The 16,341-nt window shown below is 39.8% G+C and overlaps 1 protein-coding gene and 1 pseudogene across 1 annotated transcript; both read right to left on the bottom strand.

Annotated features, from left to right (window-relative positions):
- Positions 1 to 4,855: 4,855 nt before the first annotated feature.
- Positions 4,856 to 6,207, bottom strand: LOC120286562 (annotated as a pseudogene).
- Positions 6,208 to 8,837: 2,630 nt separating this feature from the next.
- Positions 8,838 to 11,734, bottom strand: LOC104415540 (signal peptidase complex subunit 3B). The gene is made up of 6 exons (XM_010026867.3): positions 11,509 to 11,734; positions 10,716 to 10,763; positions 10,131 to 10,193; positions 9,774 to 9,827; positions 9,439 to 9,525; positions 8,838 to 9,303 (listed from the first exon to the last, which is right to left on the bottom strand). The coding sequence occupies exons 1-6, from the start codon at positions 11,632 to 11,634 to the stop codon at positions 9,178 to 9,180; spliced, it is 504 nt and encodes a 167-aa protein (XP_010025169.1). The 5' UTR covers positions 11,635 to 11,734; the 3' UTR covers positions 8,838 to 9,177.
- Positions 11,735 to 16,341: the final 4,607 nt, after the last annotated feature.

Raw genomic sequence — 16,341 nt, 5'->3', positions numbered from 1 at the left:
AAAGTGGTTTATATAACCTTGCACATTGGCTTTTCACATAGTGTTTATACTATGAATCAGCTACACAATTAGAGAAGGAAATGTTCTCTTTGCCTGAAAAAGAATGTTATTTGAGCTTTTATTGTCATAATGGCAAAAATGAAACAAAATTTGTGTCATAACATTAACATATGCACTCCTACCTTGTAAGGTTCGTGTTTTCCATTTTATTTTCCGCAGCACAATAAACAGCTCAACCCAGCTAAGGCCATAAAACATGGTAAAAAGGTTTCCTATTTTGGCCAAATAGATCTGCACGATTCATTAAGTCTCATCGGTGGAATAAGAAAGCAATATTTGATTATACTCTTCTTGTAACCTAATATAATATTGTGAATATGGCCTCGATTTCTTGCTATTAAACTACGGATTTTCTGGTTTTTGTAGGTTTGCTGGTGTAATTGACCAATTCTAACCTCATTTGGCCCCAGTAACTAATTATGGTACCTTCTGTATTTCTCATTAGCATCGGTCCACCTGGTTAATTGTTTCCCACGATTTTCTTTCATCGAATGCAGAAGCACGAAAATATAAGTTTACCAAAAGGTTATGAATGGTTGAATTGCGAAAAATTCAGGCCAGCATAGTATAAGCTCTCGGGGTTGTAAATTAAAATATAGTATAAGCCTATTTAGGATTTTTACTTACAAATTTCTCACCATTTCTCACCACTCCCTTCACTGCTTCACTTTGCACCTTTGCAATGATAAAGTTTATTGAACGGTCGTTCATTGTCCATTAAATGATTATCATCTCAAGGAACTTATTTCAAAGGTGAGCTTAGTTATATACAAAAGATAACAGACTAATCAGCGTCTTTTTCTAGTGTGCATTCACTCGGACAATTTATAAGTCAGTTGCATTGTCCATATGCTTTGGAAGCGAATTTATTGTACCTTTCGTGACATAAATTTGCTCATCATCATTCTTGCATTTAGTCAGAAGCAATTGAAAAGATTTATATGGTTTCTTACACAACCGTTCCTTTCTTCTGTCAGTCAATCTCTAGTTTATATTCAGTATGCTGAAAGTAATGGGCACATCATACAGGGTAGGACTCAGACGATTTAATTTGTTTAAGAATAATTTATATGGCAATTGAACCTAAGAAAGATCAGAGAATTCTGTAAAATGGTAGCGCACCCAAGTATCATTTGTGCGTTTTTCTCTTCATGTTCCACTAAGACATTAGATTTATCCTGATATCCTGCTCCTTGAATGATGTCGCATTCTCCAGCAGATTCTCATTGAAAATGGCGTAACCAATGAATGCTACAGTGCCTATCTTTCCCACCGACATACACCCCATCTCACGTTTCAGAGAGAAATTCATGGCAATAACATCATATTTATGGACAACCGGAGTATCTCTCTCCTCAGACCGGAGGTTAGTGCAATAACACTTTATGCTCATGCATAGTTTGGTTGGATCATTTCTCTTTTGCAGCCAAAAACTGGTTTTCCTTCGGTTAAGTTGTATAGATTGCGAATAGCACATTGACAGCTAAGAGATACGTTAATTTGATTTCTTGGCTAGTTCTTCATTTGTTAGCTTTTGAAACATTACAAATCAAGCATGTCATTGGCAGCAGATATATTGCATGAACATTAATGATGTACGTTGCACGTTATAGATTTGATTGTCTTAAATTCTCACTTCTGCTCATTTTGAAAGCGATCGTTCTCCTAATTATTTATAGGGCCGATAGGATCTGCTAAAGTGGACCTTGCAGAGTCCCAAGACTCTTACCTGTGCCGGGTGTCTCTGCCAGGGGCAAGAAAATATCAAGTACGTACCTAATACCCAACTTAATAGGTACCCAACATAGTCATGATAACAACCAATATTCACCAGAGTGAGGAATCCAGAAAGATATTTTCTTTTTGTTGTATGGTGTTATTTCTTCATTCTTGAGACTTTCAATTCATATGGTGATCTGAAGGTAATGACACATTCTTTGAATTTTGCTTTTATGCTGCCGCATTTAGTTGTGAACTCAACACAGACAGTGAGGTCTTGATTGAAGGAGAAACAAGAACAGAAAACCTTCATCAATCAGGACACTTGACTCTCTCCTTTCACCTGCTGTTCATCCCAACAAACCTCAACTTTGGTGCTGGTGGGATTTTGAAGGAGCTGTCAAGAAGCTGATCAATACCGGATGACTGTCAGGCAGCTCAGAATTTATAGAATACGCTAGTAGAATTCCTGTGTGCAGTTCTAATGAAGTACTTGTTCGAAAAAAGTAATGTTAAACATACCTGGTAATGGCTTTTCTCTTTACTTGGAATTGATAATTCTAAAACTATTCTTTTCATCTCGCTGTTGTATGTTTTACCATTTCATGATTTGTTATTCATTAATATCCATTGAACTTGTCTCGATTACCATATTAAAATGATGTAGGTATTGTTTTGGTCGGTTTGACATTGGGCTTTCATGCATCTTTTTTTTTTTTTCATATATTCATAGATTATCTGGATATTGCATTGGGTCTTGAGTTCTGGCTAGTCCCTCTGTTATGCTCTCCAAGTCACATCGATATATGAGTTCGAGGCAGTTTCGCATGACCTTGATGTATGGTTCTTCTGGTTGTTAGCATTCTTTATATCTCTCCTTTGCAATTGCTTGATGCTCTCCAAAGGGCCACATTCAAATTCACAGGCTGTCTCCATTCATTCGGTGATTGTGTGATCAATTCCGAGATCTTCTGGAATTATTATAAAATTCCTTTCTCTAAGATTAACTGGCTACCCTCATTTATGTTTCAACATTTTCAGAACATACTGTGAGTAGTATGTGCCACTTGTTGACCTAAGCATATGCCTACCTATATAAACCGTTGACTCAGCTCCTACCTTTCACAGTTTCAGAGCCCAACTTGGTAAAGCCTCTACTTGTTTCTTGTTTCCTTGTATTGCCAGTTAGGAAACTATCAAATTGCACAAAGAAATTTCATCTTTTTGTGATTTGTTTGCAGAAATGTTTCTGGTTGTGATTTATGCAAGTCATTTTGGTACATGCACCAATAAAGGATAATAACCAAAATAAAGATTACAGCATCAGTGGACTTTATGGATTTTGTTTGAATGGCTTTCATCTGTGGCACCTGCGATACACTCACAGAATCTGATTTCTCTGTAAACACGGAGGAAACTCAGTAGTTAACTGCTCTCTACAAGACCAAGCTAAATCTGGCAAAGCATGCGACTACTATATAAAACAAATACAACTTTGCTATTGGGAACTGTGCAGTCCCTGAATCAGGATATAGAGCAAGGCAGAAGTGCATCACGGACAAGACCCATGAGTATCCTTAACATGGACATTGCAGAGTCTGACCGTTCCCTGTTCCAGAGGCTCTTCCACTAGGTGAGAAGAGATAGTAAGTTCCTGATGGCCAAAGTTAATATTTGCTCTATATAGTAGTCCCAGTTCTTTGCCAGATCTTACTTGGTTGTTATGGGGTAAGAAGCTGATTGCTTATTTTCCTCCTTGCTCTACTATGCAACCCCAAACGTAATGCAAAACTTCCATATTAGGTTCATTTGACCTGCTGATTTGGCTTGGAAATGGTCATTGGTGTGCAAGTGTCGGGATATCTGCCATTTGACCATTTGGTCCGCAAGTTTTGCATCGGTTTCAGTTAACGGTGCTTAAGAAATGGATATTTTCCCTTCCGTGTGCTGTAGCCATCTGATCTGATTGTTTTTTATTAGTCATGACAATAAATGCGCGTAAGAGACAGGATTTCGGCAAGATATATCTTTCTTTCTTATGGTGTTATTTCTTTGTATTAGGAGTATGAAGTCACAAGATAAATCATGTTGAAGCACTAATGCATACTCTAAAACTTGCTATCAAGTTGCTGCAGCATTAAATGGTGAACTTTTTGCAGATGGCGGAGTAGAGATCAGAGGAATGACCGTAACAGGTGATGAGACGGATCACAGGTCTGGAAAGGTGTTTGAGTGGAGAATTGAAAGCCTTTTCCCGACTGGGCTCTTCTCTCTTTTGAGCTGCCCAGACCCATTGATCACACAGTTCACCGGCAACTTCAGTGCGGATGGGATTTTCCAGTGATTCATTGAGAAGCGGATGGACAATCGGTAAATCTGGCAACTGAGGCTTCACAGGAGTATTGACTTCATAAAGAAATGTCAGAGCGTCTCTGGGCACTTGCCGAGGCTCTTTAGTTATGCTTTTGTTAAGATAAGACTTTTCAAATAGTTTTTCGTCTTGTACGTTAGTCCTCATCCATTCTACTAATGAGCTATATTTGCCCTTTAAAGTATTGGATACTCTTGTTTTCCTATAGAGAATATGTTGCTCTTCACATAAAATCAGATTATGCAAGCAAGTTTATCTGGTTGTGATTTCTCGCTTGTTTTCTCATTACCTACGCTGAGGTACAGTAAGCCAGATAAAGAGTGTAAGATGTTCAGACCGTTGGGCTTCGTTTCACATGGCTTTCGTCTACAATATCAGCACTTCCAAGTCCTAGATATGTCCAAGGGTGTTATCTGGCTTTTCTGGTCTCTTGTCCTAATCTTACCTAGATTTGGTCCATATCACCGTGACAAGATAGATGGGATCGAGTAAACCTTCATAAAGTCAGTATGCGCTCTGGGCACCTTGGATTGGCACATACTATCCACGAGTGTCCTTAGAAGGTTGTAAATGGATGAGTCTTAACTTAAAAAGGTGGTGTTTTCCTGTATTATGGAATTCAGGGCCCATCAAGCAATCTCTGAGCGAATATATCCATGAATCAGACTGTGTTGCCAAAGCACATCGAGCAATTGCATTTAAGGGTAAAGGAGGATAAGGATCAAGTCACTTGAAGGAGAAGGTGTAGAACTTAGTGCAGAATGAATACACAATCCTTTTCAACAAATCAGATGCCAAAATGACAACTAATTTTGTATCTTCAGGTAACTAAAACGAGGGAAACTGAGAAGGTAACATAGACTAAATCAAGATCGGCTACTCTTAACAATCATGTTATGCATCATCTTCACTCTTCTCCAGTCAGAATCAGGTTATCAACTCAGAAGGCCTCTCATTCCATTCTTCAGATACCAACTGGCCAATATGTGGAGAGAGAATCTGTCAAAGAAGATACTTACCAAATAAGTTTGATCTAGAATAATCTCAAACAACAGAGAAACCCTGAATTCTGATATCAGAAAGCAAAAAATATCCACACATGCCAATGACCATGCTAAACACTTCATCGATGACACTTACGATTTAACTTTCGGATGCATGTGCAAGCACATGATTAGGTACATATGAGACCATAAATGGGTCATTCCCAAAGAAGTCACAGCTAGGATTCAATTTAAGCAGAATTCGCAAATAAACTTACATATTCTCTACTCAGTATTATAACTACTGATGATCTGAGGGAGATTGCTGTTGCTCTGATGTCTCGGGGCACATTTGTTGAGCCATATATGGATACATGGCAGGATCAACCACACCCTTACCAACAAACATCCCCGGAGGCCCAGCCTGACACACCTGCTGCGGCGGAACGTAGCAATAAGGTAGCCCATCCACGGGCCCGCTGGCAGGGAGCACTCCTCCTGGAACTGTCCCAAGCCCTTCCTCCTTCAGCTCCTCCCTAGGAACAATATCCACCAGAAAGTCAAAGACATCTGTCCGGGTGATTGCTGCTGCTATATCATTCTTCTGGAGCGTCCGCCTCTTGTTCTCCTCGGTGTGGTTCCAGGAGCGCAATGTCAGTTCCAGGATGAACATCTCGCACGCCCTAGCAAACACGATCGGCGCCTCGGCCGAGATCATCCTCACATCCTCGTCGGCCTTCATGATCTTCTTGATCCTGGCCAAAGGGAGGCTGTGGTTCTTGAAGTCTGCGACCCTGTCGATTTCTTGATACTGGTTTGCCCAGAAAGACTGGAGCTGTTGCTGCAGTTGCTGCTGCTGCTGCTGGTGAATTTGCTGATAGGCCAGTTGGTTATGTGCAAGCTGGGATCCCGGCGGCTGAGGCTGGCTAGTCGGCTGAATATGCGGGAAACTCGAAGGGCCGATCATCTGGCCTGGCTGATAAGGCATCGTGCCGTAGGGCAATTGACCTGCGGCAGGAACAACCCCAATCGGTGGGGTTGACCGTGTCCTTGCTGATCCATCTTGATTCAAGCACAACTAAGAGCAAAAAGAGATTAATAAGTATCAGCTGCTAACACAAATGAGACCAAACACTGTTTCAATCATGGTGTATGTGAGTTTGGACGTATGGAGGAGCACAGTGCTGTGAGTTCGATAAACGAAGCAAAAGGAAACTAATGGAATTCCACTTTAGCCCCTTTACGGACTGTGCAAGTGGGTGCAGAATAGAGAATAACGGCGCTCAGTTTCTGTCCAGCTTACACATGGTAAAGCTCTCAGATCTGACATTCTATCAAAGCACAGAAAGATCACGTAATCGTGCTATCAATTATCAGAGCCCTCCACAAGGCTAACGCAGAGCATATTGCCCCATCAGCATTCTAGATTCGGGGAACCTCTACAGGAAAAAAGAGAGAGAGAGAGAGAGAGAGAACCAGATTTGTGAATTCTCTAATTCTTTGACCCCACTGCCCCCACGAAGCAAAACAATATTTTCCAATTTCCAACGCACTACAATATAGAGCTGATGCCTTCTGCTATCTAACTGGAATGAAGGCAAAATCCACTGAAGGATTCGGCTGGTTCAAACATGAAAGAGAGGAACATGAAAACCAAACACCAAGAAATAAAATCCCAGAAAATTCCAGCTATTCTTGTAATTAATAACACGCCATCAATTCATGAAGCCGAACAAGAAAACCAAACACCAAGAAATAAAATCCCACCAAACGGCTCCATCAGAACCGGCCTGAACAAGAGAATCTTAAACATTGAAAAACAAACCGAGGTACCATTATAGCTCAAACTAACGAGACCAGTCTCCGTCACTGATGCATCAGATCCGAGATGTTTGGATCATGGGAAAAAAAAAAAAAAACACCGAGCCAATCAGAGCCCAGAAATCACCAACCAAGCATCGTACGAGCCCAAAAATCCGTGAGTCAAATTTACAAGATTTCATGCATTCCACCGACGAATCTTTCCTCTTCTGTTTTTTTCCTGCGTTTGCATGCACGTTTATACAATTCAGGAAGAGGGACGAAAAGGGTGTACCTTCTTTTACGTGCAGACTCGAGTCCGTGGAAAAGGGGAGGAAGCCGGAAAAAAATAGCAAGAAAAGGCAAATATGTCAGAGAAGCTTTTGGATCTGATACGATGTTCTTCTCCTGCGTGGTGAATGGAAAGTGTGTTGCAGAGAGATTAAAAGGGAAGGCTTTTTCCCAAGAGCGATCTGGTGCCGTACACACGGGCAAGATCTGATCTTGGAACTTTGGTGTTTCTTTTGTTTGGTAATGATTGATGTCTGGTTTTGTTGCGACACATACCTAAGAACTCAACTGAAAAACACACCCACCAAAAAATAATAATTGCCAAGTAAAATAAATTAAAAAAAAAGAAAAGATTCTTCTGTCTTTCTGTTTTGTCACTTTCCCATTTTGTTATTTGTTTTCTTTCTTTTATGGCGCTTTTGCCCTCGGATGGATCCATATTTTACTGTCAATGTCACATGGACATGATTGTTCATGAGCCCGTTTGGTGCTCCATGTTTCCTCTAGATACAAATCTGATGACGTTATAGCAGTGAACTTTTGCACCACTGACTGAGAAAGTGCGCTTCTGATATAAGTAATTAGAAGGTTCGTGCATTTTCTAAGTAATTTATATCATGAAATCGGATGAAAAAGAAGAAGCACTGACGAAAGAAAAATCACGCGTCCATTCAAATCAATTAATGATTAGTTCAATCCGATAGTACTATAGTCAAGAAATGAGAAATGTTGCTTGAACTTTAAAAAAAGAAGATATGATCATACTTGCCATCACCTTAGTCCAGGGGTGGTACTACTAATGAATGGGTTTTGATGGACTGAATTTTTGCTTTTTGGGGTGTCCAGGAATGGGTCTTATCCTCTTCTGAGCCTAGAACGACTACATATATGGTTATTTTTGGTCGAAGACTACATATGTGGTTCATTGAGGCAAAATCATTTCATTTTCTCAGGCTTAATCTACATGATGGTACACAGTTCTGAGGTAGCTAAAGGATCATCAATTCATTCAATGAGATTTCATATTGACAAAGTTCTTTCCGTGACCTGGCAATTGGTTAGGTGGCCTACATGCAGCTGAAAAGAGGATAGTGTACGGATGGACAGTAGGATTTTACTGACGGCCAACATCATCCCCAGCCGAAAAGGAGGGTATTGTCTTTTGTCTCTTTTTGCAACCAGATGATGATGGATCGAGCTCATTTTCTTAACTTGAATAGGACTCTGAGACCAGCCTCAATACCTATGCAATAACCCAAAAAGAGAATCAAATACTAACTCCTCCACCCCTCTTTGAGAAAATTAAGCTGTTCCTGAGCCGAAAATTAAGCCGAAAATTGGAACATTGCACATTGATAAATCACCAATACTTTTACGTCAGTAGCATTTGGGCCGATTACTAACGTTTAATGGATTGTTTCGAAAATACAAACCGTTCCGATAGTTTACCAACATTTACTGCTCAGCTTACCAACTGGGGGAAGTTACCACATCCGTGGTAGCTAAATGTTGGTGACTCACAGCTACAAAAATTTGCATGACCTAGAAAGAGGCAGCTTCCGACAAAGCAATTGAAGGATGCTCCAGCTACCAAATATTTTCCAAACACCCAGTTGAACCTAAAGGTACTCCTCGCATAGTTGTATAAGCATTAACTTGAATGAGCATTGCATGCTTCCACTGATCTAAAAACCTACAATTGCCCATACAATTCCAGTAATCAAGTTCTCAGCAGTTCCAAAGACACAAAATTTCCCAATCATGTGATCACAAGCCATGCGCACACTACTGGGCAAGGCCAGAATGGAAAAGAAGACTACCTATTCTTTTAGATGTGTATTTTAATTTGGGAAATCAGCCGTCTTAGTGCCTAAACTCTAACTTTCTCCAAGAAGTTATATCCATACGAATGCTCTAAGGTACAGCAACAACACGACAAGTCTTTCTTGTGTCTCATCTATATTCCTCTGGCAAGCGGTACCCCGACATGACTATTTTGTCTGCAAACATTTTTCCTGTCTTCGGCATCACATGCCAGTGCAATGTGAAGTTGAATTCTTTGCCACGAAGATTACCTCCCTTTAAGAAAGATAAATGACAGTTAGGCCTGTGGATGTCTTAAAAGAGAGTGTAAAGAACTACTGATTCAGTGTAATGAACAATCACAATTCAGATAAAATTTGTTAGAAACTATTATCAGAAAGACTGGAGTACCTGGTCAATTAGACGATACTTATTTGGTGTCTGGATCCAGAACTTTGCATGCTCTTTGGCAGGGATAATGCCATCCCACAAAGATACCTGTTCAGAGATGTTTCTACAGAAAATTAAGAGCATATTCACAGTCTTTGGTTGTTAAGCTCATGTGATCCAGTGCCACAAGCATTGGGACTTACATAACTAATGTGCCACGAATTGGCAATTTATGCTAATTTTTAGCACCATCAACATCAGTGAATGCGAGTGGTTTCACATATTCATGAAGAAAAAATGCCATTGATCAGAAAATATCACCAAACTCTTGCTTTTAAATGTCCTCCTAAGTTTACCTGATTCAATGAATTCTTTGGGGTTTCATATTCTGCTGCTACAAAGACGAAAACCTGCAAACAGTTCAAGCAGCTGTTTAATAATATTTTTCTTCTTTTTGAAATTCAACTTATAATACAGGATATAGCTCAATGGCTTCAAGCAGATAAAGAAATAGGCTGTGGTAGCACAATTCTTTATTTCAAATTCTCTATCTTTACAGACTAAGTCAAATCTCTTTTCTTGACTTCTCTGAAAATAGCACAGAGTTCCATTAATGAAAAATGATGTGATTCCTACTTGCATAGGTACTTTAAATTCACATGACCCTAAAGGCCACAACTTTCAAGAACTACATGGTATGTGCTATTTCTAACCTGCTTAGTGTTCCATGTAAACAAGGACTGCAAGTCTGCCGTTATATTCAAGGTCAAGCTGACCTGCATCCAACCAAAAAAAGAAAGTCCAGTCAACCAATAAATAATTCAAATTCATTCAGAAAAAAAAAAAAAAATTGTGTAAACCACGACATCAATCTCACAGGTCCATGAAACATAGTGAATACAAGAGGCAAAAGATGTGAATGGCCAGCAATGGATGAGGCATGACAACAACGAGAGAAGATCGACCAAATGACCAGGTAAGACAGATATAACACGCAGATGAATCAATCTACATATAGTCAAGAATTTATCGTTCCAGTGTAAAGTTTGCAGTACTCTCGACTCCAGTATCATCAGAAATAAAAACATAACAGGCACCCAAAAGATGTTCATATATAACAAACCCAGTCACGAACATAAGTAAAAGCACGGATTACCAGCTGATTCAAGAAAGCCCCAACTGCCAGACTACTCAAAATGATGATAGCAATGAATCTACTGATTGTGGCACCCCCAAATAGCTTTTAGCAGAATGAATGTTTGTTGCAGATAGCCAAAAACCAAGAAAAATCATCATACCTCATCATTCCCATCAGGATGTCTCTGAAACCAATTAATATTCAAAATCTGCACGCATTGCAAAATCCATTGATCAAACAAAATGAACAAAAACATCAACTAACCCACTATGCCAATTCATCATCTTACGTATCGACAGTACAGTCATGAAAATAAGAGAAGAAAGCTGCATCTCAAAATTATCAACAGAAGCATGACAAAGTTCTATTTGCGTTAAAAGAAAAGAGCACTTCAGTGCCCACAAAGACCTATATATACAAACGGAGGCAAGAAAAATGAAAAACAAAACATCCAAGCTGTTGAAAAGATGTGACATAAAATGCATCAAAGAAGTAATCTATAAGGAATTCGACAAGTGAAATGATATCAGGGGAATGAGCTCATGGTATTACAAAGGAACCTCCTCCTCAGTGGACTGTGATTACGATCCCAAAACAGCCAAGATCAGACCTTCACGAGCTTGTCCAAAAAAGCGCAGCAAAATCAAAGTTCACAGGCATCCGGCCAATCCTCCAGATTTTCTATCGAGGCGATCCATGCAATAAAGGTCACGCATTTCCCGGTTCTTTCACAGAATCAATCAAGGACAACATTACAGAGAACATCATCGCGACGAGAGGAATTGATCGGACATAATAAAAGAAGCACGCGCTCAGCCTCCGATAAACCACCTAGGACTCAAAACTCGAACATCGACGGAACGGATCGAGGGGCGCAATCGACGGAAGCAAGACCGCGGCGGCGGAGAAGACAACGAGAAGGGAGGGAGCGACCGACCGACCGACCGACCGACCTGGATTTCGGCGGAGGGAGAAGGGGAGTTGAGGTTGTCGGAGAAGGAGGCCATGGCGCACATCAGCGCCAGGATGGTTAGGGCAAACGTCAGCAGGGCGTTCGCCCGGTAGCCGAAGGAGTGCATCTCTTCTCTCTCCCTCTCTCTCTCTCTCTCTCTCTCTCTACTGCGTTTCGATGAGAGAGAGAGAGGCGAGTGCGTCGGAGGTGGCGTTTTGGTGGACCGGCGCGGCGGCGGTCGGGAATGGCTATGGCTGGTGACGCTGTAGACGTTCGCTGATTGGACGGAGGCAGCGAAGTGGGGGCCACCCGTGTGTGCTCTAATGCTGACGTGGCCTTTCTCTTCGTCTCAGGCCCGAATCTATATTGGGCCGGATGCAGGCCCAAACTCGCAAGGCCTGAATGCTCCATTCCGGACTTACCGGGCCGGATTGGTCACCGATATTGAGAAAGAAAATAGGGAAAACCGGTTTTTTTATTCTCCCTTCCTGTCCTTTAATCCTTTTTATTATCTTTCTTTTTGGCGCTAGGGTGTTTATCCGTCCATTTTTAGAAATTGTAATTCTTATTTATCGTGACTAAGAGTCTCCGAACCTTAAGTTGCTATTCATTTTTATTAATATGTTAGATTGTTTGAGTTATCAACTAAGGTGTGTATGGTTATATTTCCATTCTCGAGAATAATTTATGTTCCGCAAACAAGTTTTTGAGTAGAAAAAAAAGGTTTGACAAAAAATAGAATTGCTTTTGGTAAGACCTTAAAAATTTCTATTCCAAATTTTTGTCGTTTCATTATAAAAATGCCTATGGAGACTTAACAATTCTTGTTTGGATAAAGCCATTCTTTTGTAAAGATTTGACTGATCAAGATTTTCTGAGATGGTATAAAAAAATCCAACTTAATAGTTAGTTAAAGATGAACAACTGGAAATGGTAACAGAGAGTCTCACTAGTTTATAATTCACAAGATGAGGAGATTGACAATAAATCTTTAGGCATTATAATAAACATGTGTATAGACCTTTTGAACTTTATTAACGGCAAGAAGAAAAGAAAATGTTGCCTAGTGGAATAGGCAAGGATGAAACAACGAAGAAAGGAGGCAATCCTGAGTTGGTGCGTTTATTTACACAAACTCATCAAACAAACTCATCAAATCTTCAAGTAAATGACATTGGAAATCCATAGAACATAAATAGAAACACGTTTGGTAAATTTGTATAAACACAAGACAGATGGTTATGCAAAAGGTCTATTCAAAGTCATCTACTTTCTATTAAAATAGTCAATCGAGCTCGCCCGGCCAAGGCGAGGCCGACCCTCGCAGAATGGCAGATTATCTTGAAAAATGTTTAGAACAAAATCTCAAAGGAAGAAAACATCGTTTCTTAGTGAAGCGGCCAAACGCACCCTACTTTCTATTAAAACAAAATTCAAAATGGCAGATTATCTTGAAAGATGTTTACAACAAATTCTTGGCACCTAGTATTGTCTGTAAAAGAAAACAACATTAAAAAATCCATATGGTAAAGCCTTAAGAGCTTATTCAATTTTGAATCTAATTTTCATCAAAACATGTTTTCACATTTTTTATGCTAAACTAATTCTAAACTAAAATTAACACTAAAATCTATTAAAATTACTCAAAATCTAATTTCTAAATTTTTTTCTTTTTTTTTTTTTTTCAAAAAAATGGGGACTCGGATTAGATCGGGAGACCCTAATTTGGATTTAGGTCTCATCCGAACCTTGTGTCAATTGGGTAAAGACAAGCATAATGTTAAGCTAAGTTTGTTAGTCTAAAATGACCTTATTTCTCTTTTTGGTCCTAAGAACAAAAAAGTAATTTTTTTATATATTTTTGTTTCTATTCCAAATTTTTTCCCTAGTTACTTTTTTAATTATGGGGAATATAAAAATTAACTGAAGAACACAAATAGATTTATGTTCCTTTCTAGTTTTGGGAGGGAACAAAAGAACAAAAAAGCGGATAATGGAAACATCACCAAACGCCCTCTTATTAGCATAATGAGTCTATTCAAGAGCATGGAGTACTCAAGAAATAGCCAAATCGAAACAGTTCATTTGATTGAGGTTCCGGATGAAGAAAGTAAAATAATGTTACGTAAGACAGAAACTAAATCGTTCTTCTTATCCATACCAAAACTTTGGCAGCCAATGCTCTAGATGGACCCGTTTCAGTAAGCGTGGTTAGGGCAACCTCAGCTGCTGACCGTTCTGCTTGCCTTAACGTAGAGCAGAAAGGAGGGCTTTCAAAAGTCTCTCCATTGAAGTCGACTGTAGCTTTAAATCCAGTGGCGTGATCTGGCCCTTCCCGGATGCAAGAACAGGAGGGCAAGTTGAAGCAGCTTTTTCTGAGAATAAACCCCATTGATTGGCTGGTCTTAATTGCTATTCGGCAGAGCGTATATTAGTCTCTCCATATAATCCACGACAAGTAGGCAAGCTTTATGTTCTTTAGAGGAGGCAAAGAGTAGACAGTTTGCATATAAAGAAATGAACTTAATGAGAAGTCGTCTTTACCGGAAGAGAAGTAGATAGAGGACCCTATTCGTTTGGGGTGTTTGTCCTTCTTCTTTGTTTGATTGATTTCATTCTCGATTGAACCGACACCGCTCGGGTACAAAAGCAGCGGTGAGTGCTGTAAAATCGAAGAAGAACCGATGATTCATCTGTTGGAATGCTCCAAGTATGTTGGGTCCTCGGTCATTTATGGGCATCACCATTAAGCAGAAGCTCGCATCAAAGAACTGGGAAACATTTCTGTGCGGAAGGAAAAGATTAGCTCCTTCAAAATGGTATGTCATGCTTGGAGCGGTGAAATTCTGATGAGGCATATCATAGCACAGGTCCAAATCGCCCGGTTGAGGAGGGAGAGGATGCCAAGAATAATGCCTTTCGAAATATTCGATTATTTTCTCTTTACGACCTTATAGGTAGTTTGAACAAGAACCGAATGAGGACTTCCTGAGTCCAAAATGAACCCACCTGTGTGGTCCGGTCTCATTCAAAAAAATTTAGGATCTATGTTTAGGCGCTTCCCGTTGATACTAATATCATTAACTTTTAACCGTGTATTAAATTACGTTAGGAATCAATCTGGTCGTCAAGTAGCCAGAATGTCTGTCTATTTGCGGGTCATCCCCAAAATGGAGAAATGAGTAAGCGCCATGGTCGTGAAGCGGAGGCTAGCAATACGATATGCGGTTTTTCATCATATTGATATATTGCATAAAGATAGATCACCTTCCCAATCCCAACCCAAATATCCCTGCTATGTCGTTATTTCTTCCGCTCTTAGCCCAACCCATGTTACAATTGTCCAGACCACAGCCAAAGACGGTGTTGAAAAATCTTTTGGGAGATCCCTTATCGAGAAAGAGGAAGGAAGGTGTTTGATCCGAGCTGGCCCCTACTGCAGCAATGGCCATCTCTAGATCCAATGTAAGTCAGATCGTACATACAAATGTCGTTTTTACATAGATGAGGAACACAAAGGGGATCATCACAAGGTAATGGCCGATATGATTGTGATTGACTTTTTTTTAAGTTACCTTGCGTTAAGAACAAGCGATGGTTGCATCCTTCATATTGCATCCATGTATCCACGCTACCCGTATCTACCACCAAGGTTGGGTAATAGGGATGTGTGCCAACTGTCAGAGTGGTTAAAAGTAATAATTCATAGTATTCGCAGTAATCAAAGGTTGTAGTGCATTGGAGATATGGTCTATGGACTCCTTCAGGTCCATTGAACTGGAAGAAAAAATGGATTCAAGTCGGCACACACGACCTCGAGATATCTCAGTGACCCTTCGATATCTTTCTTTTAGAGTGAGATTCTTAGGAAAGTGGGTGGTGTCAAATCCGTCTGTCGGGATGAGTTTGATAGTGAAACCATAAGTTTCCAAAGGCTTACCGGTAATGAGAAAGCAAATGAGGAAAGGCACTATAGTTATATGTAACATTGTCATTGTTTCTCAGTTTTTGTTGTTGTTAAGTAGGCATATGCTTCAGAATTGGTCTTATAAGAGTCCTCGTGTAGTAATATTATTCTTCCTTTCTCGCCCTAATAAATTATGTTGAGAAAAAGTTAAATATAACGGCTCATCCCAGATGGAGATAAATCGGATTTCCTCTAATTAATACCCTCCAAAAAGTTAATGATCCATGTTTATTGTGAAAATTTTCGTTTTGCAAAGTCAACTCAACTTGTGCCTAAGATATCCAAGTTCCCAAATGAATCCTGTATTTTTCCTTGAAATCTATATAGGACACTTGTTCCCAATTTAACATACAACCTACCCACGACCCATAGGTTCTTATAAGCTATCCTAGTGAGTTCGTCAATTTCCCGCGGTCCTGAACCTAATACTCTATTGAAATTTTTTATCATATGAGAATTTCTTGAATTACCATAAATTCAAAAAGAAGAAAAAAATAAGTGCGATATACACGGTTTGGTATATGTTGTCAATAACTTCTTAGAGTGATAAAACATAACTAAAATGCAAACACATATCGTTTTTGTTCTTCTCATAAAAAGAGTCCGCAAGTTATATTAAAGCATATTTTTCTCAGGTTTCCATTGCTTCTCAACATATATTTCTCTCTCTTCCTTTCAAAAGGCGTTTCGTAATTAAAAGAAAATGAAATCCCGAGATTGAAATAGTTAACTTGGAAACTTGGGCCTCTTTAGTTGGTCATTGGCGATTGGCCACTAGGTGAGGTCCAATGACCTTGTCGGAGCCTCACTAGGCCATCGGTGAGGCTTGAACTCGCCCAAATGGCACAAGGCCGGCCTCGCCCTAGC

Source organism: Eucalyptus grandis, chromosome 8, assembly GCF_016545825.1.
Source record: "Eucalyptus grandis isolate ANBG69807.140 chromosome 8, ASM1654582v1, whole genome shotgun sequence".
Lineage (NCBI taxonomy): Eukaryota > Viridiplantae > Streptophyta > Magnoliopsida > Myrtales > Myrtaceae > Eucalyptus > Eucalyptus grandis.
The sequence above is the reverse complement of the archived record's forward strand: the minus strand, read 5'-3'. Positions and strand labels throughout refer to the sequence as shown.

Coding starts and splice junctions, on each gene's coding strand:
- LOC104415540 (XM_010026867.3), bottom strand. CDS start 11,634: ATGCACTCCTTCGGCTACCGGGCGAACGCCCTGCTGACGTTTGCCCTA. Junction 10,194..10,715: donor ATCCTGATGGGAATGATGAG/GTATGATGATTT, acceptor GGTTGGATGCAG/GTCAGCTTGACCTTGAATAT. Junction 9,526..9,773: donor CAAAGAATTCATTGAATCAG/GTAAACTTAGGA, acceptor ATCTCTGAACAG/GTATCTTTGTGGGATGGCAT.